Below are 24,983 nucleotides of genomic sequence, written 5' to 3'. Positions count from 1 at the left end.
TTTCCTGTAAGATCAGGGACAAGGGAAGGATTTCCACTCTTACCTCTTTTATTCAATGTAGTTTTGGAAGTCCTAGCTATGGTAGTCGTAGAAGAGAAAGAATTAAAAGAATCCAAAGTAAAAAAATAGATAAAACTGTCGCTGTTTGTAAGTAACAGAATGATACTATATGTAGAAAACTCTAAACCCTAAAGATGCTACTAGAAAACTACTAGAGCTCATCAATGAATTTAGTAATGTTGCAGTACGCAAAATTAATACACAGAAATATCTTGCTTTTCTATACACTAATCACAAAAGATCAGAAAGAAATCAAGGAAATAATACAATTTGCCACTACAACAAAAAGAATATCTGGTAATAAGTCTGGCATTGCCAACTCATGGACGTGAGTTTGAGTGAACTCTGGGAGTTGGTGATGGACAGGGAGGCCTTGGCGAGCTGTGATTCATGAGGTTGCAAAGAGTCGGACACGACTGAGTGACTGAACTGAACTGAAGGAGTCAAAAGATATGAACTCAGAAACTGTAAGATATTGATGAGAGAAATCAAGGACGACACAAACAGGTGGAGAGATATACCGTATTCTTGGATTGGAAGAATCAATATTGTGAAAATTACTCTACTACCCTAAGCAATCTATAGATTCAGTGTAGTCCCTATCAAATTCAAAGGGTATTTCTCACAGAATTACAGCAAAACAAAACAAAACTACAACTTGTGTGGAAATACAAAAGACCTCAAGTAGCCAAAACAGTCTTAAGAAAGAAAAACAAAGCTGGAAGAATCAAGCTCCCTGACTTCAGAGTATAAACTACTGTGTCAGTTGCTCAGTTGTATCTGACTCTCTGCAACTCCATGGACTGTAGCCTGCCAGGCTCCTCTGTGCTTGGGATTTCCAGGCAAGAATACTGGAATGGGTTGCCATTTCCTCCAGAGGATCTTATCCAGCCAGGGATCGAACCTGTGCCTCTGTTTTTCTTGCATTGTCAGTCAGATTCTTTACTACTGCACCACCTGGCAAGTCCATAGACTTAACTACAAAACTACAGTAATCAAGACAGTATGGTACTGGAACAAAAATAGAAATATAGATTGATGGGTCAGGACAGAAAGCCCAAAGAGAAATCCATGTGCCTATGGTCACCTAGGAGGAGACAAGAATATATAATGGAGAAAAGACATTTTATTTAAAAAGTGGTGCTGGGAAAACTGAACAGCTGCATGTGAAAGAGTGAAACTAAAACCCTCTGTAATACCATACACAAAATAAACTCAAAATGGATTAAAAACTTAAATGTAAGGCTGGGCACTATAAAACTCTTAAAGGAAACCATAGGCAGAATGCTCTTTGACATGAATCGCGGCAAGATCTTTTGTAACCTACCTGCTAGAATAATAAAAATAAAAACAAAAATGAAAAAATGATACCTCATATAACTTAAAAGCTTTTGTGCAGCAAAGGAAACCAGAAATTAAATGAAAAGACAGCCCTCAGAATGGGAGCAAATATTTGCAAATGAAGCAACTGACAAGGGATTAATCCCCAAAATATACAAACAGCTTATGCAGCTCAAAATAAAAAACAAAAACAAATAACCCAATCTACAAAATGGAATACCTAAATAGACATTCTCCAAAAAGATAGACAGGTGGACAACAAACATAGGACAAAATGTTCAACACTGATAATTATTAGAGAAATGCAAACCAGAACTACAATGATGTATCACCTGACACAGGTCAGAATGACCATCATCAAGAAATATACCAATAACAAATGCTGGAGAGCATGTGGATAAAAGGGAACTGTCTTGGACTGTTGGTGGGAATGTAAATTGATACAGCCACTATGGAGAACAGTATGGAGGTTTCTTAAAAAAAACTAAAAATATGATTACCATATGCCCCAGCAATCCCCCTCCTGGGTAATTCCCAGATAAAACCATTATTACAAAAGATGCATGTACCCCAATGTTCATTACAGCATCATTTGCAATAGCCAGGACATGGAAGCAACCTAGATGTCCATTGACAGATGAACGGATTAAGAAAATGTGGTACCTATGTACAGTGGAATATTACTGAGCCATATAAAGGAACACAGTTGTGCAATTTCCTGAGGTGTGGATGGACATAGAGACTGGTACAGATTCAAGTAAATCAGAATGAAAAAACAAAGATCATATAATGCCACATATATGGAATCTAGAAAAATGATACAGGTGAACTTATTAGCAAAGCAGACATAGAAACATAGAAATAGAGAACTGACATATGGATATGGAAAGGAAAGAGGGATGGAGTAAATTGGGAGATTGAGTTGATCTATATATATATTTTGTATAAAATAGATAACTAATGAGAAAATACTATATAACACAAAGAACCCTACTCAGTGCTCTACGGTGACCTAAATGGGAAGGAAATCCCAAAAAGAGAGGATATGTGTATAGATATAACTGATTTACTTTGCTATACAACAGAAACTAACACAATATCGTAAGGCAACTATATTCCAATAAAAATTAATTATAGCCTCCTATACTTTTATTTTGGTATAAGGGTTACACTTGAAGCTGTGAGATTGTTATGAGTTACTAGACAGTTTTATTGTCAGTGATAGGCTGTGATAGATCAGGTCCTAGTAGTTTGACAGCTGTGGCAAATGGGGAGCCATAAGTGTAATTTAAAATGTTTTGTTTCATTATGTTTTATTTGTTGTAATATATATATATATATATATATATATATTTCTCTCCTGTCATTATTTTTTGTGCTTAAAATGAATTTGGGGCTCATAAAACAATCAACATCCTTGTGGAAAAATTCTTCCAGTGTTTAATTAGATTATGTTCTTTCTACATTTTTTTCCTCAAATATCCTGACAAGTTATCTGCAATTGACATTTTTTGCCATGACACTATTTTTATATTATAAAAACTTCTAATTATGCAATAGGATATTTAACTCAGTGAGTCAGTCAATACATATTTGTTAATCAGTCATGTCACATGTTCCTGAGGTGACAAGTAAGATGAGGAAAGAATACTTAAAATGACTTTGAGATTTTTCTCTAGCAGTGATTTAACTGCTAGTTTAATTGTAGGTGCTGAGTTAGAGGATCAGTGGGTTTAAGTAGGAACTAAGGAAGTTTGCTTATAAATAGAAGATGAATTTTAAGTTAATAACTGTTTGGTATTAACAGTTTTATGTTTACCATTATTAGGTAAAATTTTCCAAAACCATAAATAAGTACAATGAAATAAGTCTGTATCTGTTTGCTGCTATACTAAAGATATTTTGTAAGTAAATACAAGGTGATCCCTAAATATTATTTAATTTTTATGAAAAATAAATATGAACTTTAAATAAGTAAAATTTTAAATGTAAATTTATATCTGTTCTTTTAGATTTGTGTACAGTAGAGATTTAATTTATCTTTTTTTAGTAGAAAAAATATTCCAAAAATTTTATTTTATTCCTTTCCAGGATACTGATGGCTCAATTGACAAAGAATCTGCCTGCAATGCAGGAGACGTCCTGCAATGTAGGAGACTTGGGTTCCATCCCTGGGTCAGGGAAATCCCCTGGAGAAGGAAAAGGCAACTCACTCCAGTATTCTTGACTTGGAAATCCCGTGGACAGAGGAGCCTGGAAGGCTACAGTCCATGGAGTTCCAAGAGTAGGAAATGAATTAGAGACTAAACCACATGATATTGTCCAGTTTTACATCTAATTTAGCAATCTTATTCAAATATCCCTTTGCTAAAAGATTTTAATTTTCTACAAGAATTATTTTTATTGCCTTCCACAGTGCCTGTGTAATTTCCAGTCCTGTATGTGTACGGAACGGATGTGTACTTTTTAAAAATATAACAGCTTTTTTAAAGATATAACTCATTTTCCATACAATTTGCCAATATACAGTGCATAGTTCAGTGATGGCAAATATATTTGCAGTTACACTCATTACCGCAATCAAATTGAGCATATTTTTATCATCCCAAAATGAAATCATATACCTATTAACAACTGTTTTCCATTTCTTCTCAGAGCCCCAGTCATAGAGCATTATCAGTCTTCTGTCTCTTTATTTTTGCCTGTACTAGATATTTTCTATAAACAGAAACACAGAATATGTAATCTTTTGTGAGTAACTTCTTTCACTTAGCATAGTATTTTTAAGGTTCAGTCATGTTGTAGGATTTATCATTACTTCATTACTTTTTATTGCCAAATAATATAATAACAGATTATTTGGATATACGTTTTTTAGCCTTCCATCAGTTGATGGATAATTGAGTTTTTTTTGTTTGTTTGTTTTAGCCTTAGAAATAATACTGGTTTGAGCATTAGCGTACAAAGTTTTGCATAAATAAATTTTGTAAATGTTCTTGAATACACACCAAAGAGGGAAATTCCTGAATCTCATGGTAGCTTCACTCTTAAAACTTATGAAGAGCTGCCAAACTAATTTTCAAAGCAGCTACATCATTTTCCAATCCTATCAGTAGTATATGAGGGTTCCAATTTCTTCATATCCTTGCCAACAGCTTTTACTGTTTGTCTTCTTGATTATAGCCATCCAAGTATGTGAGAAGTGATATGTCTTTGTCATTTTGACTTGCATTTTTCTGATAATATTGAGCATCATTTCTTATGATTGTTGATCATTTGTATATTTTTGAAAGACTATTTATACTAATACTTTGCTCACTTTAATTGGGTATTTATTTTTTTATTAGTTTTTTAGTTTGTTTTTTATTAGTGAGTTGTAGATATTCTTTATGTATTCAAGTTGGAGATTTCTTAACTGGTTTCCTCCTGGGTTGTCTTTTAACTTTTCTGATGGTATTCTTTTAATTTTGATTAAATCCAGTTTATCTTTTTTGCTGTTGCTTGTGCTTTGTTGTCTTATATAAAAACCATTGCATAACCTAGTCATAAAGATTTACTCCTATGTTGTCTTCTAAGAGATTGATAGGTTTAGCTCTAGAATTTAGATCTATGATCTTTTCAGTTCAGTTCAGTTGCTCAGTCGTGTCTGACTCTTTGCGACCCCATTGACTGCAGCACACTAGGCTTCCCTATCCATCACCAATTCCTGGAGCTTGCTCAAACTCATGTCCATTGAGTCAGTGATGCCATCCAACCATTTCATGCTCTGTCATCCCCTTCTCCTGCCTTCAATCTTTCCCTGCATCAGGGTCTTTTCCAATGAGTTGGTTCGTATCAGGTGGCCAAAGTATTGGTATTTCAGCTTCAGAATCAGTCCTTCCAATGAATATTCAGGACTGATTTCTATTAGGATTGACTGGTTTGATCTATTTGATCTATTTTTAATTAACTTTTATGTATGGTATTTGGTGGAGATTCAGCTTCATTTCTTTGTATGTGAAATTTGGCTATTACTGCATCACTTGTTGAAGAGAATGTTCTTTACCTCTGGAATTCTTGGAATCCTTTAAAAAATCAATCGAACATAAATACAAAGGTCTTACAGAATTCTCAATTCATTCCATTGAGGTATATTTTTATCATTTTGCCATTACCACTTTATCTTGATTACCATAGCTGTGTGGTAAGTTATGAAATCAGAAAAATGTGATTCTTCTAAACCTGTTCTTATTTTTCAAGGTTGTTTTGGCTATTCTGATTTCCTTGGATATTCATATGAATTTTAGGGTCAGTAAATACTTTGGCCACCTCATGCGACGAGTTGACTCACTGGAAAAGACTCTGATGCTCGGAAAGTTTGGGGGCGGGAGGAGAAGGGGACGACCAAGAATGAGATGGCTGGATGGCATCACCGACTCTGTGGACATGAGTTTGAGTGAACTCCGGGAGTTGGTGATGGACAGGGAGGCCTGGCGTGCTGTGATTCATGGTGTCACAGAGAGTCGGACACGACTGAGCGACTGAACTGAACTGAACTGAACTGATGACCATTTTAGCAAAGTACAAGTAAGCTAGGATATTTAGAGGGATTGCTTTGAGTGTATTACTATCCTGACAAGAACCTTTCCAATTTATTATCATGGATGTATTCTCCATTTTTAAGTCTTACTTAGTTTTTTTCATCAGTGTTTTGTTGTTTACAGAATATATGTTTTACACTTTTTTAGTTAGTATAAATCTAAGTATTTTTGATGCTCTTGTAAATATAAACATTTTCCTGCTTTTATTTTTGGTTTGTTCATTGCTAATATATAGAAATACCAATAAATTTTTATACATTTATATTATATCTTTACGGTTGCTGTGCTTCTTGTGTGTGTGTTGAAAGTGTTAGTCGCTGAGTCGTATCCAACTCTTTGCAACCCCATGATCTGTAGCCCGCCAAACTTCTCTGTTCATGGAATTCTCCAGGCAAGAATACTGGAGTGGGTTGCCATTCCTTTCTCCAGGGGATCTTCCTGACCCAGGGATCAAACCCAGGTCTCCCACATTCTAGGCAGCCTTTTACCATCTGGGGTACCAAGGAAGCTTAATAGTATTCTCCAGAGAAGCAGAATATACCATAGATAGAGAGATAGATAGATATACATATAAAATCAGTGTATATATCATCAATGTCCCAGCTCAACTACAAGAGACAAGTTTATCGTTTCTCCACCATTTTTATGCTATTCAGGTCCTCAATGAATTGTATGTTACCTACCCACATTGGGGAGAGCAATCTACTTAACTGAATCCACCAATTCAAACTAATTTCATATAGAAACACCTTCATATCCACGCCTCAAAGTAATGCTCAATCTAAGCATCCCAAGGCACAAATTGATTCATAAAATTAAAGATAACAGTGCTAATAATTTTAAAATTGAATTTGTTAAGATTTTCAATATGAAAGATTATTTTATCATTTGTTGTTGTTGCTTCGCTCAGTCATGTCTGACTCTTTGTGACCTTATGGACTACAGCATGCCAGGCTTTGCTGTCCTTCACCATTTCCCAGAGCTTGCTCAAACTCATGTCCATTGAGTCAGTGATGCCACCCAACCACCTTGTCCTCTGTCATCCTCTTGTCCGCCTGCCTTCAATCTTTCCCAGCATCAGGGTCTTTTCTAACGAGTTGGTTCTTCGCATTACATTAGGTGGTGAAAATATTGAAGGTTCAGCTTTAGCATCAATCCATCTAATGAATATTTAGGATTGATTTCTGTTAAGATTGACTGGTTTGATCTCCTTGCAGGCCAAGAGACTCTCAAGAGTCTTCTCCAACACCACAGTTCAAAATCATCAATTCTTCAGCATTCAACCTTCTTTATGGTCCAACTCTCACATCCGTACATGGCTACTGGATAAACCATAGCTTTGACTAGACGGACCTTTGTTGGCAAAATAATGTCTCTGCTTTTTAATACACTGTCTAGATGGGTCATAGCTTTTTTTCCAAGGAGCAAGTGTGTTTTAGTTTCAGGGCTGTAGTCACCATCTGCAGTGATTTTAGATCCTAAGAAAATAAAGTCTGTCATCATTTCCATTGTTTCCCCATCTAATTGCCATGAAGTGATGGGACCAGGTGCCATAATCTTTGTTTTTTGAATGTTGAGTTTTAAGCCAGCTTTTTCGCTCTTCTCTTTCACTTCCATCAAGAGGCTCTTTAGTTCCTCTTCCCCTTCTGCCATAAGGGTGATGTCATCTGTATATATGAGGTTATGGATATCTCTTCTAGCAATCTTGATCCCAGTTTATGCTTCATCCAGCCTGGCGTTTTGCATTTTGCATTCATCGTAAGTGGAATTAATTTTACTTCTTCCCTTGCATTTTGAATAGCACTTACTTCTCTTGCTTGTCAAATTATCTGGTAAGATTTTCTGTACTGTGCTAATTAGAAACACATCCTTTGTTCCTGATCTTTGGGAGGAAGCATTCAGTTTTCAGCATAAAATAAGATGTTAGCTGTTAGATTTACATAGAGGTCCTTTATCAGAGAATAAGTTGATTTGTGTTTGTGGTTTGTTGTGAGTTTTTACCATGAGTTTTGTGTTGGAGTTTGTCAAATGCTTTTCTGCATCTTTTGAAATAATTGTATGATTTTTATTCTTTATTCTATTGATACAGTGTATTTGGCATAATAAACCAATCTTGCATTTCTGGATTAAATTAGCTATGTATACTTTGGAAATATTTGTTAAGAATTGATATACATATTTGAACATTTTATAGAATTTCATCATTTAAACCACATCGTCTTCAAATGCTCTTTTAAACAACTTTGCTATTTAATGAGTTTTTATTTATTAATGTATGATGTAATATCCTTGGCTTATTTTTTGTACATGTTCTTTCTATATGTTTAAGAGAGTCCAATGTTAATTTTTGAAAATTAGACTTTGTCAGTTGAATGCTTTATTATTGGTCCTTATTAGTGATAAAGAACCTACTGTCGGAGAAGGCAATGGCAAGCCACTCCAGTACACTTGCCTAGAAAATCCCATGGATGGAGGAGCCTGGTAGGCTGCAGTCCATGGGGTCGCTACGAGTCGGACAAGACTGAGCGACTTCACTTTCACTTTTCACTTTCACACCTTGGAGAAGGAAATGGCAACCCACTCCAGTGTTCTTGCCTGCAGAATCCCAGGGACAGGGGAGCCTGGTGGGCTGCCGTCTAGGGGGTCGCACAGAGTCGGACACGACTGAAATGACTTAGCAGCAGCAGCAGCAACATACTGTCACAAATATTGGTAAATGTGACCAAATTTAGAGAAAGAAGCAGATCTTAATCTTTTGAATTAAGAGTAAAAGACATACCTCATAATTTTAAAATGGACTGATGAAAGGATTGAAACTAAAGAAACTATATAAACAAAAATCATTTGATGAAGTATAAAGAATAATCTAATGGGCTTGCTGTCTACCTTCCTAATTATAATGAAAAGAGCTTTGTGTTTCTTTTACATTGTGGTATGTGATATAACTGAATAATAGTAGTGTAACTAAATTTTGTAATCTAATGAGTAATGAATAGTAGGCTTTCATATGAAAGTATACCTTAGTACTTAAGAGTATATAGCCGCAATACGGCTTTGGATTCTGACTCTGCCACTTATATACTGTATGATCCCTTGGCAAATTATTTACGCTTTGTACTTCACTTTCCTTATTTATAACTTGAATCTCATAACACATTTCTACTAGGTATTCAGAAAATGTGTATTGAAGAGGCATTTACATATGTTAGACGTGATTGTTGGTTGCTAAGTAGACACTGAATAAGAGAAATATTGTTAATCCACCATGGATACTGTTAAAACAATGCATTTAGATCTATTTTTAAATGTTTCATTCAGTTATTGAATATCGGCTTGATTCTTTTTTAACTAATTATAATATTATGATTGTATTTTTATTGTTTCATGTATTTTGTATGTCTTTTTGCCTGAATTTTTATTTAAATTAAATTAAAGGTTTTATCTGCTAACATTACTTTCTGTATCACCTGTGGGTCTGCTTCATTAACTTATTTTTTATCTGGTTATCAAAGATTTAATTCTATTTTTTTCTCAAGCCTAGAAATTTTTTCTTGAGTGCTAGATATATTAAATAAGATGATTCATGTTAAAAACTTAAATAAAGACCTGGTAAAGTGTCAGAAATGTAGTACAGAGTCAGTAAATAGTAAAGATTATTGTTGTTCTTTATTATCCTCAATATTTTATTAGGAATTTGTATTTATGATTGAAGTTAGTCGTGGAAGTAATGTATGTTTTCAAAGACTTTCAAATTACTTTAAGTAAAAGCTGAAAAAAATAAATTCATCTGTTTCATATTGTTAAGTACATTCTTCCTTATCTTCTTTTAAAATGTATTTTAGAGTATTTTTATATGCAAAAATGGACAAAGAATTTTATTACAGTTTCACCTATTATTAACATATAATATTGTATAGCACATTTGTTACAACTAATGAAACATTATTAATATGTTATTGGTGGTGGTTTAGTTGCTAAGTCATGTCCAACTCTTACAATCCCATGGGCTGTAGCCTCCCAAGCTCCTCTGTCCATAATATTTTCCAGGCAAGAACATTGGAGTGGCTTGACATTTCCTTCTCTAGGGGATCTTCCAAACCCAGGAGTTGAACCCAGGTCTCCTGCATTGCAGGCAGATTCTTGACCGAATGAGCTATGAGGGAAGCCCAATATGTTATTATTATTAACTAAAGTTTATATTTTCTTCAGATTTCCTTCGTTTTTACTTCATCTCCTTTTCCTGATCCAGTATCCTCTCTAAAATTATATATTGCATTTAGATGTCACATCTCCTTGGGGATCTTTTGAGTGTTACAGTTTCTTAAAATTATCCTTATTTTTGACAAAATACTTAACAACTTTGAGGAATACTAGTCAGATTCAATTTTAAATTTTCATGAAAGAAAACATATTTCTGAAATGTTCAATGTATTGTTCATTCTTCAGTAAAAAATGATGTATTTGTATAATTTATGAACAAGTAGGATTCCAAAAATTCTTAATGAAACCCAAAAGATTCTAAACTAGTCCATAATAGTCAAATGTGTGGAAGGGAGTGATGAGGGATGAACTTAACAGTCTAGTCTTGTATGAGTTTCATCTGCATATTTGGTTAATAGGTTGTTATTGAAGGATGATACTCAACACAAGGGTGTCACAATACATAGTATCCGTGGACAAACCAGATGAATTGAATGGAATGAGAGCCCTGGCCACCCTTAATATAGTTACATGGAGTATATCCTGAATTACCTGAGCATAATTTTTTTTTCTTTAGTTGTAAGGTTTAGGTTTTAAGCCTGTTCAGGCAATCTACTTAACTAACTTTTTTTAAAACTGTAAAGAAATATTTGTATCCAGATAGAATTAGATGGTTTATTTTAAATTTCAATTTACCAAATTTCATTATTCATTATTAATATATATTTATTGGATACATTTATATTTTACTATGCTAACTTGATAGCTTCTGATGCTAAAGACTATTATAACCGCTGCATCTTATACGCTGATCTAATAGAAAAAAGTCATCATAATTTGAATGTTAAGAGGTACATTGTTACATAAGAACTTTTTATTTTTGCAGAACTATTATGGAGCTGCTAAGATGATTTTTTCTGACAACCCACTTGGTCTGACCTGTGGAATGGTATGCCCCACCTCTGATCTTTGTGTAGGTGGATGTAATTTGTATGCCACTGAAGAGGGACCAATTAATATTGGTGGATTGCAGCAATACGCTACTGAGGTATGTAAGATATACAATTGTTTCTTCTATCCCTGAAGCACAAAAATCTTAAAATAACTTTAATCCTTGAAGCTTTGTTGATATCCAACATTTTTAGTGTGATATACAGCTACAGTTTAAGTATTTTGTGCCATAAGCGATGTTTTTATTCAACGACTTGGCTTCAAAAATGAAATTTCTAAAACCATATGTCAAATTAATTGTAATCCCAGAAGGTTATTAAAATACTTGCACTGAAAGTTATATAAATTGGAGTATCTGAAAATAGAATTTATTCATTAACTTTACGTTGGAGTGTGGCTAGGGGCTCCCATTATGGGAAAAAAAAAAAACACAACTATCTTAACTGGTTCTTTTTCCTGAAACCATCTTTAATCTTCACAGCTTGAAAGAATACATCAGCATTCTTCTGTAATATTTTTTGAGTAATAGAGGTTATAGAATTATCAAAAACCCTCAAACTGAAAAATATTTTTTAACATTAGATTTTGTGAACCTATGGATTGAAAGCAGGTGTGTTTTGGGATGCAAATTTATAATGAAATAATATGAAAACATTTTTGTCTCTATTTTTCTTATAAGTTTGGGCTATGTCTTTCTTTTTAATGAATCCTTTTTAAATGACTTTGAAGCTCTGGGACATCTTACTCTCTCTGGGGTCTCCTTTTTGGAGTCAACTACCAGATCAATTCCTATGTATCATTTAAATGATCAGCTTATATGGAGGTTGCAGTAGAATTTTGTAATCCTTGGGGTCTGTTTGGCTAGAAGACCAAATTAAATAACCTGTCAGCACTAGATTTTTAATTAATGACTTCTCTGTCTGATGTTGTCAACTCAAACACAACGTATTCTTTCTTTTTAGGACCCTTCTCATAATATCCCTCAAGCTTAAATCTTACTTTGCTTTTAGTAATAAATCAGGTTTTTATTCCCTTCCTGCTTTCTGACAGGTTAATTCTAAGGAAGGGCTCCTGGGAGTGAGAAAATAGAAACAATTTGAGGTTGTGAGTTGTTGCAATAAATTCTTGGATTTAATTTCTTTTCCTACCAAATTCAAAATTGCATTAGCTTACCTGACCAGTGCAAGGTATGATCTTTACAACCTGAGACAATCCCTAGTTGATGAAGAAGATTCACTTGAATTCTTCCACATTTTTCTTTGGGGACACATTGTCTCTTCATTAAAACGGGGCAGGCTTGTGAGGATGTAGTAAGTAAAAGGTCACACAGTATCTATATAAACTAACACTGCATTTCAAAGCAAAATCAGTTAAAATAATGTTATTTGTCTGTGGTTTGGACTAAAGAGGGAGGGAGCAAGGAGAGGGGAGAAGGGGAAAAGAGAGAGAGGAAACAGTGAAGTGGGGTGGGGAGAGTGGAGAGGAAGGGAAACACCATTCCTCTGAGAATGCTGTTTGTTCTAATGAGGTTGTACCACTGCTTTCCAAAGCAAAGTCTATTTATTTCAGACATAGCATAGATTAGGATGGCATTAGATGCATTTTAAGAGACTCATGGAATTCAGATAGGAATATATCTTCTTATTACATTCCATTTATGCTTCTTATTACTGTGGCTTCAAATATATCTATCAAATTATAAATAAAAATCTCCCAGTGGAACTGCATAGGAAAGCTTTTCATTTTTTTTTTTTCAGTTGACCACTTAGGTCAATTTATTTTAGAGAGTTCTGTCAAAGGGTTGTTTACTTAATTTTTGTTGTGAAGGTAAGCAGTAATGGATTCACAGATATAGGAAACAAACTTGTGGTTACCAAAAGGGAGAGGGAATGGGGGTAACAAACTGGGGATATGGGATTAGCAGATACAAACTGCTATGTATAAAATAGAGAAGCAACAAGGATATACTATATAGCACAGGAAATTATTATTTTATAATAACCTAAAGTGGAGTATAAACTGCAAAAATATTGAATCACTTTGCTTTATCCTGAAACTAGGGCTTCATAGATGACACAGTGGTAAAGAATCTGACTGATAATGCAGGAGATGGAAGAGATGCTAGTTTAATCCCTGGGTCAGGAAGATCCCGTAGAGTAGGAAATGGCAACCGATTCCAGAATTCTTGTCTGGGAAATCCCATGGACAGAGGAGCCTGGAGGTCTACAGTCAGTGGGTTCCAAAAGAGTTGGACCTGACAGAGCGCATACATTCTGAAAGAGATGGGAATACCAGACCACCTGACCTGCCTCTTGAGAAACCTGTATGCAGGTCAGGAAGCTACAGTTAGAACTGGACATGGAACAACAGACTGGTTCTAAATCGGAAAAGGAGTATGTCAAGGTTGTATATTGTCACCCTGCTTATTTAACTTATATGCAGAGTACATCATGAGGAATGCTGGTCTGAAAGAAGCACAGGCTGGAAGCAAGATTGCCGGGAGAAATATCAATAACCTCAGATATGCAGATGACACTACCCTTATGGCAGAAAGTGAAGAGGAATTCAAAAGCCTCTGGATGAAAGTGAAAGAGAGTGAAAAGGTTGGCTTGAAGCTCAACACTCAGAAAACAAAGATCATGGCATCTGGTCCCATCACTTCATGGGAAATAGATGGGGAAAGAGTGGAAACAGTGTCAGACTTTATTTTTTGGGGCTCCAAAATCACTGCGGATGCTGATTGCAGCCATGAAATTAAAAGATGCTTGCTCCTTGGAAGGAAAGTTATGACCAACGTAGATAGTATATTAAAGAGCAGAGACATTACTTTGCCAACAAAGGTCCGTCTAGTCAAGGCTATGGTTTTTCCCTTGGTCATGTATGGGTGTGAGAGTTGGACTGTGAAGAAAGCTGATCGCTGAAGAATTGATGCTCTTGAACTGTGGTGCTGGAGAAGACTCTTGAGAGTCCCTTGGACTGCAAGGAGATCCAACCAGTCCATTCTGAAGGAGATCAATCCTGGGTGTTCATTGGAGGGACTGATGCTAAAGCTGAAACTCCAATACTTTGGCCACCTCATGCGATGAGTTGACTCACTGGAAAAGACTCTGATGCTGGGATGGATTGGGGGCGGGAGGAGAAGGGGATGAGATGGCTGGATGGCATCACTGACTCTGTGGACATGAGTTTGAGTGAACTCCGGGAGTTGGTGATGGACAGGGAGGCCTGGCATGCTGTGATTCATGGGGTCGCAAAGAGTCGGTCGTGACTGAACTGAACTGAACTGAGCGCATACACACACACACATAACCTGAAACTAACACTAAATCAACTCAATGAAAATAATAAGCATAATGCGATGAATTTTTGATTGCCACTGTAAAGAAAGAGTATAACTAAAAAAATTCTAAAATAAGAATATTAAATAATGTTATAAATAATAGTATGCAAATCATTACTGTTTCAAACTACTATTGATAGGCGTACTTAAGTAAAAGCTGAACATGATGCAAATAATTTGATGTTTGTTTGATAAAATGATGATTGAATTTTGACTTTTAAAGAATTATAAATCTATTTTTCAACCAAATTAAGCAAAGGTTAGGAGATCAGAGTAAAATAGTATGGTATTTTTAAAAAATGTTTTTCCTCTAATATATATGTGATTTTTGAAATCTCAACTCCATAGTCTACCTTTATTTAAATGTATTCCTTAGATTATACCTTTCCATTTAAACATGGGCATATGATTTAGAACATGTAATAGAAACCTATGTAGTGTGTAGTAGAAAAGGAATAAATCACATAAAGGATAGCATGAGGAGGGTCAGCTACTTTAACTACTTATGTTTTGTCCTGTATTGTCAATCCTATGCTGTCTCCACATCTATAGTGACTTTGCTTTATACACTTTTGCATACATGTGAGACAGGCAGGCTACAGAGTGATTCCAAATCTCTCTAGGGGGCAGTTTTTTCCTAGTTCAGTTAAGTATAACAATAGTGCTTCAAATAAATAATTTGGAAATAATAGCTTACTGTGGATTTTCTTATCAATTTCATCAGGGTCTTAAAATTTCTCTACATAGATCAAGGTTGGTCATAACTTTCCTTCCAAGGAGCAAGCGTCTTTTAATTTCATGGCTGCAATCAGCATCTGCAGTGATTTTGGAGCCCAAAAAAATAAAGTCTGACACTGTTTCCACTGTTTTTCCATCTATTTCCCATGAAGTGATGGGACCAGATGCCATGATCTTTGTTTTCTGAATGTTGAGCTTCAAGCCAACCTTTTCACTCTCCTCTTTCACTTTCATCAAGAGGCTTTTGAGTTCCTCTTCACTTTCTGCCATAAGGGTAGCGTCATCTGCATATCTGAGGTTATTGATATTTCTCCCAGCAATCTTGATTCCAGCTTGTGCTTCTTCCAGCCCAGCGTTCCTCATGATGTACTCTGCATATAAGTTAAATAAGCAAGGTGACAATATACAACCTTGACGTACACCTTTTCCTACTTGGAACCAGTCTGTTGTTCCATGTCCAGTTCTAACTGTTGCTTCCTGACCTGCATACAGGTTTCTCAAGAGGCAGGTCAGGTGAGACTCTTGAGAGTCCCTTATACTGCAAGGAGATCCAACCAGTCCATTCTAAAGGAGATCAATCCTGGGTGTTCATTGGAGGGACTGATGCTAAAGCTGAAACTGCAATACTTTGGCCACCTCATGCGACGAGTTGACTCACTGGAAAAGACTCTGATGCTGGGAAAGGTTGGGGGCGGGAGGAGAAGGGGACGACGGAGAATGAGATGGCTGGATGGCATCACCGACTCTGTGGACATGAGTTTGAGTGTACTCCGGGAGTTGGTGATGGACAGGGAGGCCTGGCGTGCTGTGATTCATGGGGTCGCGGAGAGTCGGACAGGACTGAGCGACTGAACTGAACTGAACTGAACTGAACATAGATGTAATACTTGAAACTTTTATTTTAACATGTCTTTGATCATTTACTTGACTTCTTAAGAAATCATATATTTATCACATTTAATTAACCAACTAGACTCTCATTGCCTCTCAAATTTAACTAATGAATTGCTGCAAAAGGATAATGAAGAATGCATCTTTCTACTAATTTCCCAAAGTATGAAAAATAACTGTAAATAGAGAATTGACTGCATGTCAAATCACTTCCTTTCCACTGATGTTAAAGAGTTTTAGAAACAATTTAGAAAAATTAAAATTCCAAGGTTCTAAAGGCATGCTGTGATTCAACGCAATGAGTTGGTCACGACTGAGTGACTGAACTGAACTGAACTGAAAGTTTGACTTTAAAACTTAAAATGAATGAGGCTCAGAGGATTAGTACTTAAGGCTGCTGCCTCAATTATGAATTTTTAGGAATACATTAGATTATGAAATTGGTATCAGAAAACAGGACTTGTTTTTCACAGTAAATGTTCTATGGGATTATATTAATACCCATTAAACATACTGTTTTGCATGGCATATACTCCTTGCACTGTGCTTTGAGTTTACTTTTTATACTTTTAGTTAAGAACAGAACTGAGTTATTCTTTACATTTTTCTTTAACTGTATTCTCCAGGTCTTTTATATCAGCTCTCATTTGAAATATCCTATTTTTGTCCCATCATCATATGCTATTTATACACTATCATTTGCTATTTGTATTTATTTCTATATTTTATTGAATAGGCATAGTTCAAATCAAATTGACCAGTGCTTATAACATAATGATATTTTATTATTATAATATAATAAAAATACACTGATATAGTTCAATCAGGTATTATGAGGCTACATTAAGTAAACTAGTAAAACTCTTTGAATGACATCAGCATATTTTGTTAAATGCTGCAGTCAAGAGTTTAAAGAATTGTGAGTGAAGAAAGAACATGATCAGTTCAGTTCAGTTCAGTCGCTCAGTCGTGTCCAACTCTTTGCTACCCCATGAATCACAGCACGCCAGGCCTCCCTGTCCATCACCAACTCCCGGAGTTCACTCAAACTCATGTCCATCGAGTCGGTGATGCCATCCAGCCATCTCATTCTCTGTCGTCCCCGTCTCCTCCCACCCCCAATCCCTCCCAGCATCAGACTCTTTAGGGATTATTTTAATAGGACAGATATTCCTGCGATATCTTCAACTTGAACATGGAGTCACTAAAAGCTTTAAACTTTTGATTTCTACAGTTATATTGACAGAGGATATAGAGACACATGTACAGTAATAAATAATAGAATGTTATGTCTTTTTTCAAATAATGTATTTTTGTGATGCATCTTCCCATCTATCAACTAGATAAGTATAGAAGAAGAAAAAATTAGGTGTAGTCCTCATATTAAAATCAATTATTTTCAAAAACGTGCATAAACTGAAATGTGAGATTAGGTATACTGTATGTCTTATGTCAGTTGCTTTATAAGTTAATCATCCTAAAGACTGGAAGAGTGAATGAGAATACTGTTAACAATTAATGCAGTGCAGCAGAAGCAAACCAGCACTATCCCAGGAAAACTGTCTTATATGAGCACCAAGTGTATTATTACACTCCCAGTAGGTAAGGATTTAATTAATCAAACAAACACTGATTGAGCATTGATTAGAATTAAGCATTGTTGTAGGCTGCTTCTACATACTACATGTCCTGAAATTCCGTAGTGACTTGATAAGGCATATGCATTTACGTTAGCATCCTTAGACTAATAATCCAATCTCCATTAATATTCCTTGTTTGGTTCCGGAGGTGAGTAGACCTTAGTACAAAAATCGGAATAAGATGGGGGAAAATGTAGAGTCATAATACTGTATACTTGCATAGTGCCTCAATGCTTTTTTGTAATATCTCATTTAAAAATATTGATAACCATTAAGACATGTAAACTTGCTAATGTTTTCCCCTTTTTGGGCTTAAGGAAATGAAAGATCAGAATGTTTCTAAACTGATGGTTAATTAGACAAACTCCTTTAGCCCTGGACAGTGTTAGATACTGTACTTAGAACTTGATGAAACTCAAAATAACCCTCTAGATACATGTTATCATCCTCATTTTATGTATGAATAACAAGAGGCTCTCCCAAGTTCACATGTAATAAAGGGCAGATAGAGAGTACAAAGCCTCAAATTCCTTTTATTTCAAGAACCCTCACTTTCCCCAACGAATATTAGGTCATTATTACAAAGTCAAAGTAAACTTGAATTTTCTGGCTGCAAGCTCCCAGTGTTACACCTTGTTGTCTCAACCACAAATACCTCTGTTACTGTAGCTTGTTGCTGTTAGTTGCTCAGTCATGTCTGACTCTTTTGTGACACCACTGACTGTAGCCCTCCATGATCCTCTGTCCATGGGGTTTCCCAGGTGAGAATACTAGAGTGGGTTGACATTTCTTCTGCAAGGGATCTTCCCAACCCAGCTGTTGGACCCAGGCTCTTCTATGTTGCAGAGGATTCTTTACTGCTGATTTACCAGGAAAGCCAAAATGAGGTCGCTACATCATTTTCTGTTATACAAGAATCAACTGTATTAAACTAGGTTGTGTAATATGACTACATATGGCTTAGTCACTTTATTTGTACATGTTACTCAAAAACTTTTGTTTTTTCTTTTTTCCTTGCCATTGAAGGATTATTATACAGCCAATATTCAGGTTTTGTGGAGCCTGAGATGATAAACTTTGAGTCCCTTCCTTAAAGAATTACACAAAATAGTACTATACACAACAATGCAGGTCCTTGGAAGAGGCCTATGCAGTTGAGAGGCCTGAAGTTTAAGCTTTTAAGTTCATTAGGACTTAAGTTTTATGTTCATTAGGAAAACCTAAGCTTGATTTTGTGATAACCGGTCTGTAAGTAAATTTAAGAATGTGTCTATCACATTTATGTCACAGTTTGGCAAAGTGATCAGTAAGATCTGCCAGTTCATGTGCCTGTTAAGATACATTATCATGATAATGGAAATAACAATTTTTGTGGATAATGATACTTATGGCTAAATTTTTGCAGTTCATCTATAAATGGAATATGGATTAGTAATAGTTGTTAGATTGATACCTCACACTTTCTTTATTGTCCCAGACTTAAATCATCTTTAATAAAATTTCTCAATACTACTCTTATCTTAGAAGTGTTGTCAGTAGTTTATGAGTACTGTTTACATAAAAGAAAAAAAAAGTGTTTATAAAAGAAATAAGATGTACATGAATATGCTTTAAACATTAATAAAATCAATAGTTCATATCAATAAAATCAAGAGCCTGGCTCTTGGGGGTGCAAACACAAGTAAAATTTGTTCAGGCCTCATTTGTGTCTCCCCTTTCAGTCTTAATGAAGTGATTAATATGGAGGAATAATGTCTTGGTAGATTTCAATATTTGTCATTGTTTTCCAAAAATCTTTGGAAATCTATTAAATATCCTCAGTGCTGGCACAGTGATGGATAATAAAACTACATGACTGAACAGATTGCTAGATGATTTTTATCACAAAATTTTAGTTTGACTTAAAGTTATACATTAGTATCTAGAATTTTAACACATAAAAAAATGTTTCAGTGATTTGAGTCAATAATATTGAAATTTACCAAAACCACATGGTTATTAAGGTTATTTGCTATGAAAGTTTTTGAATTTGTTCTTTATACATTCAAATATATATACTCTTGGGGGCATCTTACTGTGTAGATGGCTGGACATTCACTGACTTGAATCTTAAGAACTTAAAATATGTAGTTTTTCATAAATATATTTGATGAATAGTATTATAAAGGAGTATAAAGCAGTAGTAATGTATCTGCATGAATACTTGTAAGAACCGTGATGCTGTGAGTTAAAATTTAAATACCTGTTTGCTCCAAATGGTAATGATAAATGACACAGAATAAGCACACAGGGTAAATGAATAGCTGAAGTATAAAAATGTAGATAAATATCTTTTGGGGGCAGAAATGGTATAGAAATGTTGTTGTTATTGTTGGTTAGTCACTAATTCGTGTCTGACTCTTTTATGACCTTGTGGACTCTAGACCTCCAGGCTCCTTCATCCATGAGATTATCTCAGGCAAAAATCGTGGAGTGGGTTGCCATTTCCTTTTCCAGGAGATCTTCCTGACTCAGGGATAGACCCTGCATCTCCTACTTTGGCAGGTGGTTTCCTTACCACTTAGCCACTAGGAAAGCCCCGGTATAGAAACATTCAACAGTAGATAGGGGACTTGGACCACTGTCTGCTAGTCTCTACATAAGCAAACCATCAGGGGCTTCTGGGGAATTTCACTGCTATGGGGTGGTAGGTACCAAAAGCTTTATGCATGGTAGAGAATTGGATTCACCTACCCCTGGTAGAAAGTTTGGGAAAAAAAAAAAGAACAGGGCTTGGGCTGGTATGAAGCTGCAGAGAGCTGTGTCCTAGTGTCTTGGGCATGTGCCTGCTGCTGCTGCTGCTAAGTTGCTTCAGTCATGACCGACTCTGTGCGACCTCATAGACGGCACGCCAACCAGGCTTCGCCATCCCTGGGATTCTCCAGGCAAGAACACTGGAGTGGGTTGCCATTTCCTTCTAAAATGCATAAAAGTTAAAGTGAATTCGCTCAGTCCTGTCTGACTCTTAGTGACCCCATGAACTGCAGCCTACCAGGCTTCTCCATCCATGGGATTTTCCAGGTAAGAGTACTGGAGTGGGGTGCCATTGCCTTCTCCTGGGCATGTGCCTAGTGGCCCAGTAACTTGCTTCTATATTGTCTGTAAATATTACCTGGAGACTGGAGCTCTGGGCCTCCAATAAGAGACTTAGTTCTGCAGCGGTGGAGAGGGAGAGGAGTGATCCTGGGTGGATGCTTTTGTGTACTTGATGTAAGAAGCAGGAGGGTAAGTGCAAACACAGAAAATTTTCTCTTAGTGTAAGTCTAAAACCTAAAGTTCACTATATTTCTTTCTTTTTTTTTACAATATTGTATTGGTTTTGCCATACATTGACATGAAAATATTCAATAAATGGTAAATTAATTCCCTTTAAAAAAATAAATAAAACCTAAAGTTCAAAACAATGTTAGAAAAACTAGTTCAACCAGTTTAAAAAGCTAGTTAACCAGTGGTAATCAAAGGACTCGAACTACACATGATTTTATCCGAATGAAACCAAATAATACCATATTCAGGCCTTTTAAAATAAATAGAAAATAATATCCCTATAAATAAGGTAAAATTATTAATAAAACTGAATTTTATATGAAATAATTGATTAGAAATATTCACTGAAAGAAAAATACTAGTGAAACTTTAAATTTAGAACTGGATTAGAAATTGGTGTTCAGTTCAGTTCAGTTCAGTTCAGTCGCTCAGTCGTGTCCGACTCTTTGCGACCCCATGAATCACAGCACGCCAGGCCTCCCTGTCCATCACCAACTCCCGGAGTTCACTCAAACTCATGTCCATCCAGTCGGTGATGCCATCCAGCCATCTCATTCTCTGTCGTCCCCGTCATAGAGCAGTCTTAAAGCAGTCTTTAGGCGATTGTGGTAGCGGGTTTTCCATAAGAAAGGAAAGATATAAGTTCCTCATTTAGAACATGGTTGTAATATTGTGAAATGCCAAAGTTATTGAAAGAATCACTTCTAGGGGAAAAAAAAGATTATTCTAAAATGAACAATCTGCCCTCAGACTTCTCATTAGTATCCATAGATGTTAGAAGCCAAGAACACAGTGTTTTAAAGGACTAGGGTAAAGAACTGTATTTCACCCTTAACAATACAAACATGAATAAAGATATTGTAAGATTTAAAATCTAAAGTGGTTTGTCACTCACCTTATTACTCAGTTCAGTTCAGTTCAGTTGCTTAGTCGTGTCTGACTCTCTGCGACCACATGAATCACAGCACGCCAGGCCTCCCTGTCCATCACCAACTCCTGGAGTTCACTCAAACTCACCTCCATCGAGTTGGTGATGCCATCCAGCCATCTCATTTTCTGTCGTCACCTTCTCCTCCCACCCCCAATCCCTCCCAGCATCAGAGTCTTTTCCAGTGAGTCAACTCTTCGCATGAAGGGGCCAAAGTATTGGAGTTTCAGCTTTAGCATCAGTCCTTCCAATGAACACCCAGGATTGATCTCCTTTAGAATGGACTGGTTGGATCTCCTTGCAGTCCAAGGGACTCTCAAGAATCTTCTCAAACACTGCAGTTCAAAAACATCAGTTCTTAACTACGAACAAAGCTAGTGGAGGTGATGGCATTCCAACTGAGCTATTTCAAATCCTGAAAGGTGATGCTGTGAAAGTGCTACACTCAAAATGCCAGCAAATTTGGAAAACTCAGCAGTGGCCACAGGACTGGAAAAGTTCAGTCTTCACTCCAATCCCAAAGAAAGGCAATGCCAAAGAATGCTCAAACTACCGCACAATTGCACTCATCTTACACCCTAGTAAAGTCATGCTCAAATTCTCCAAACCAGCGATATGTGAACCATGAACTTCCTGATGTTCAATAGGTTTTAGAAAAGGCAGAGGCACCAGAGATCAAATTGCCAACATCCACTGGATCATGGAGAAAGCAAGAGAGTTCCAGAAAAACATCTATTTCTGCTTCATTGACTATGCCAAAACCTTTGACTGTGTGGATCACAATAAACTGGAAAATTCTGAAAGAGATGGGAATACCAGACCACCTGACCTGCCTCTTGAGAAACCTGCATGCAGGTCAGGAAGCAGCAGTTAGAACTGGACATGGAACAACAGACTGGTTCCAAATAGGAAAAGGAGTACGTCAAGGGTGTATATTGTCACCCTGCTTTTTTAACTTCTATGCAGAGTACATCATGAGGAACGCTGGGCTGGAAGACGCACAAGCTGGAAGCAAGATTGCTGGGAGAAATATCAATAACCTCAGATATGCAGATGACACCACCCTTGTGGGAGAAAGTAAAGAGGAACTCAAAAGCCTCTTGATGAAAGTGAAAGAGGAGAGTGAAAAAGTTGGCTTGAAGCTCAACATTCAGAAAACTAAGATCAGGGCATCTGGTCCCATCACTTCACGGGAAATAGATGGGGAAAGAGTGGAAACAGTGTCAGGCTTTTACTTTTTTGGGCTCCAAAATCACTGTGGATGCTTGTTGCCGCCTGAAATTAAAAGACGCTTACTCCTTGGAAGGAAAGTTATGACCAACCTAGGGAGCATATTAAAAAGCAGAGACATTACTTTGCCAACCAAGGTTCGTCTAGTCAAGGCATATCATATAGTAGCCTATATATTTCTTTTATTTTTATCCGTACATTTTATTTTTTTTTAATTTTTATTTAATAAATGGTACAAAGCACAATGCCCAAAACATTAATAGTTAAAATTTCACCAAATGAAAAAATACTATAGAATACACAGTTGTAAAAAGCTACATTAAGTTATTTTACAACTGCCTCAAGCTGCAAAAAGAAAAAAACGCAATGCCATACCTAAGTTATCCCTCTCTTAAAATAATGCCATTTATATTATAAACCATGAGCACCCCATCAAAAAACAGGAACTGCTTTTGTTAATTCATATATATATATATATATGACTGTATCACTTTGCTACACACCTAAAACAAACACAGCACTGTAAATAAAATATGGTACAATATAAAATTAAAATAAGTAACAGACCTTTGGGACTTTACACTGAGTTAGATTTCCTATCAGAGGGATAACAGCACCACAGCCGCACTAAATCCTCATGAAGGAGACACACGAATGACTGGATTACAAGAGTTACAGGAGTGAGAGCTGCTCACTTCCCAGAAACTACAGCTCACAGAAAACCAACAAAGGCACGAGATAGAGACCATTTTCTTATGAATGTAAAACTCAAGAAAGTCCACATTATTCCTACAACATGTTGAAAGTGCTTCAGAATGCACACGATACTCATTTTCTTTTGGTGCTGGTTAACCCAGCATTGAAAATATATTTGAGTGACTAACTAGATGCTTGCAGTGTCTGGGTGCTAAGGACACAGTGATGAACAAGATAGGAATGATACTTACCCTCAGGTAGCTTATTGCTTACTGAGAAAGACAGACTATTAAGCAAATTATGATGAAGTACTGAGGGGAGCAGTCAGACAGTACTGTGGGAGCCAGTAGCTTTAACAGATTTCCTAACCTATCAGGGAGAGTAAGCTGAGTTGAGAAAGTGAAATTTAAACTGAGTCCTGAAAGGTATACATCATGTCTAGTAAAGTGAGGAATTGGTGAGAATTCAAGGCACAGAGAACAGCATGAGCAAATCCCTGAAGGCACATAAGTATTTGTACTGATTAGTTTGAACCTGCATATGATTTTGGATCAGTAAATTTGTTCACAACCTAAGTATACATACCTATGCTTTCAAATTGTTTTTTGTCAACCATTTATTTTAATTGTAGCCTTAAAGAACGAATAGAACACATAGCCTAAGCATAATAAAAATATGAACCATAATGTAATAACAATAATTTAGGAATCAGTTCTGCTGTGCATAAAATGAACAATTGTACCTAACTTTGAAGAGTTTGGGCGGCTGAAGATATAAAGGGTTAAACACTCAGGAGAGTGCCTTTTAAAGAGAAAATGTTAACTCCTGGAGGTTATCATCATTGATTTACTCAATCTTCACAATAAATTGTTGAAATAATTATTACTGTCTGAATTTTAGAGCTGACATTTAGAGAGGTGAAGTCTTCTCCACAGTAACATGTCATTTTTTTTTTAATATTTAGTTAAGGTGTTATTTTTCCTCCCTTCTGGGATGAGTTTTCTTTCTCACTGGTTCTAAGAGCACCATGTATAAAAATGAATCCTACACATTGGCAGATTGCATTGTAATAATTTTTCTGT

The 24,983-nt window shown here is 36.0% G+C and overlaps 1 protein-coding gene across 1 annotated transcript in view; it reads left to right on the top strand.

The window, feature by feature from the left end:
* The window catches only part of DPYD (dihydropyrimidine dehydrogenase), a 955,731-nt gene that overhangs the window by 229,027 nt on the left and 701,721 nt on the right, over positions 1-24,983 (top strand). The window contains exon 5 of the mRNA XM_055402118.2: positions 11,068-11,229. Within this exon, the coding sequence (XP_055258093.2) occupies positions 11,068-11,229 (162 nt within the window). The remainder of the gene's footprint in view (positions 1-11,067; positions 11,230-24,983) is intronic.

This window comes from Moschus berezovskii, chromosome 4 (genome assembly GCF_049115385.1).
Source record: "Moschus berezovskii isolate FMDL1 chromosome 4, NW_MosBer_1.0, whole genome shotgun sequence".
NCBI classification, from domain to species: domain Eukaryota; kingdom Metazoa; phylum Chordata; class Mammalia; order Artiodactyla; family Moschidae; genus Moschus; species Moschus berezovskii.
The sequence above is the reverse complement of the archived record's forward strand: the minus strand, read 5'-3'. Positions and strand labels throughout refer to the sequence as shown.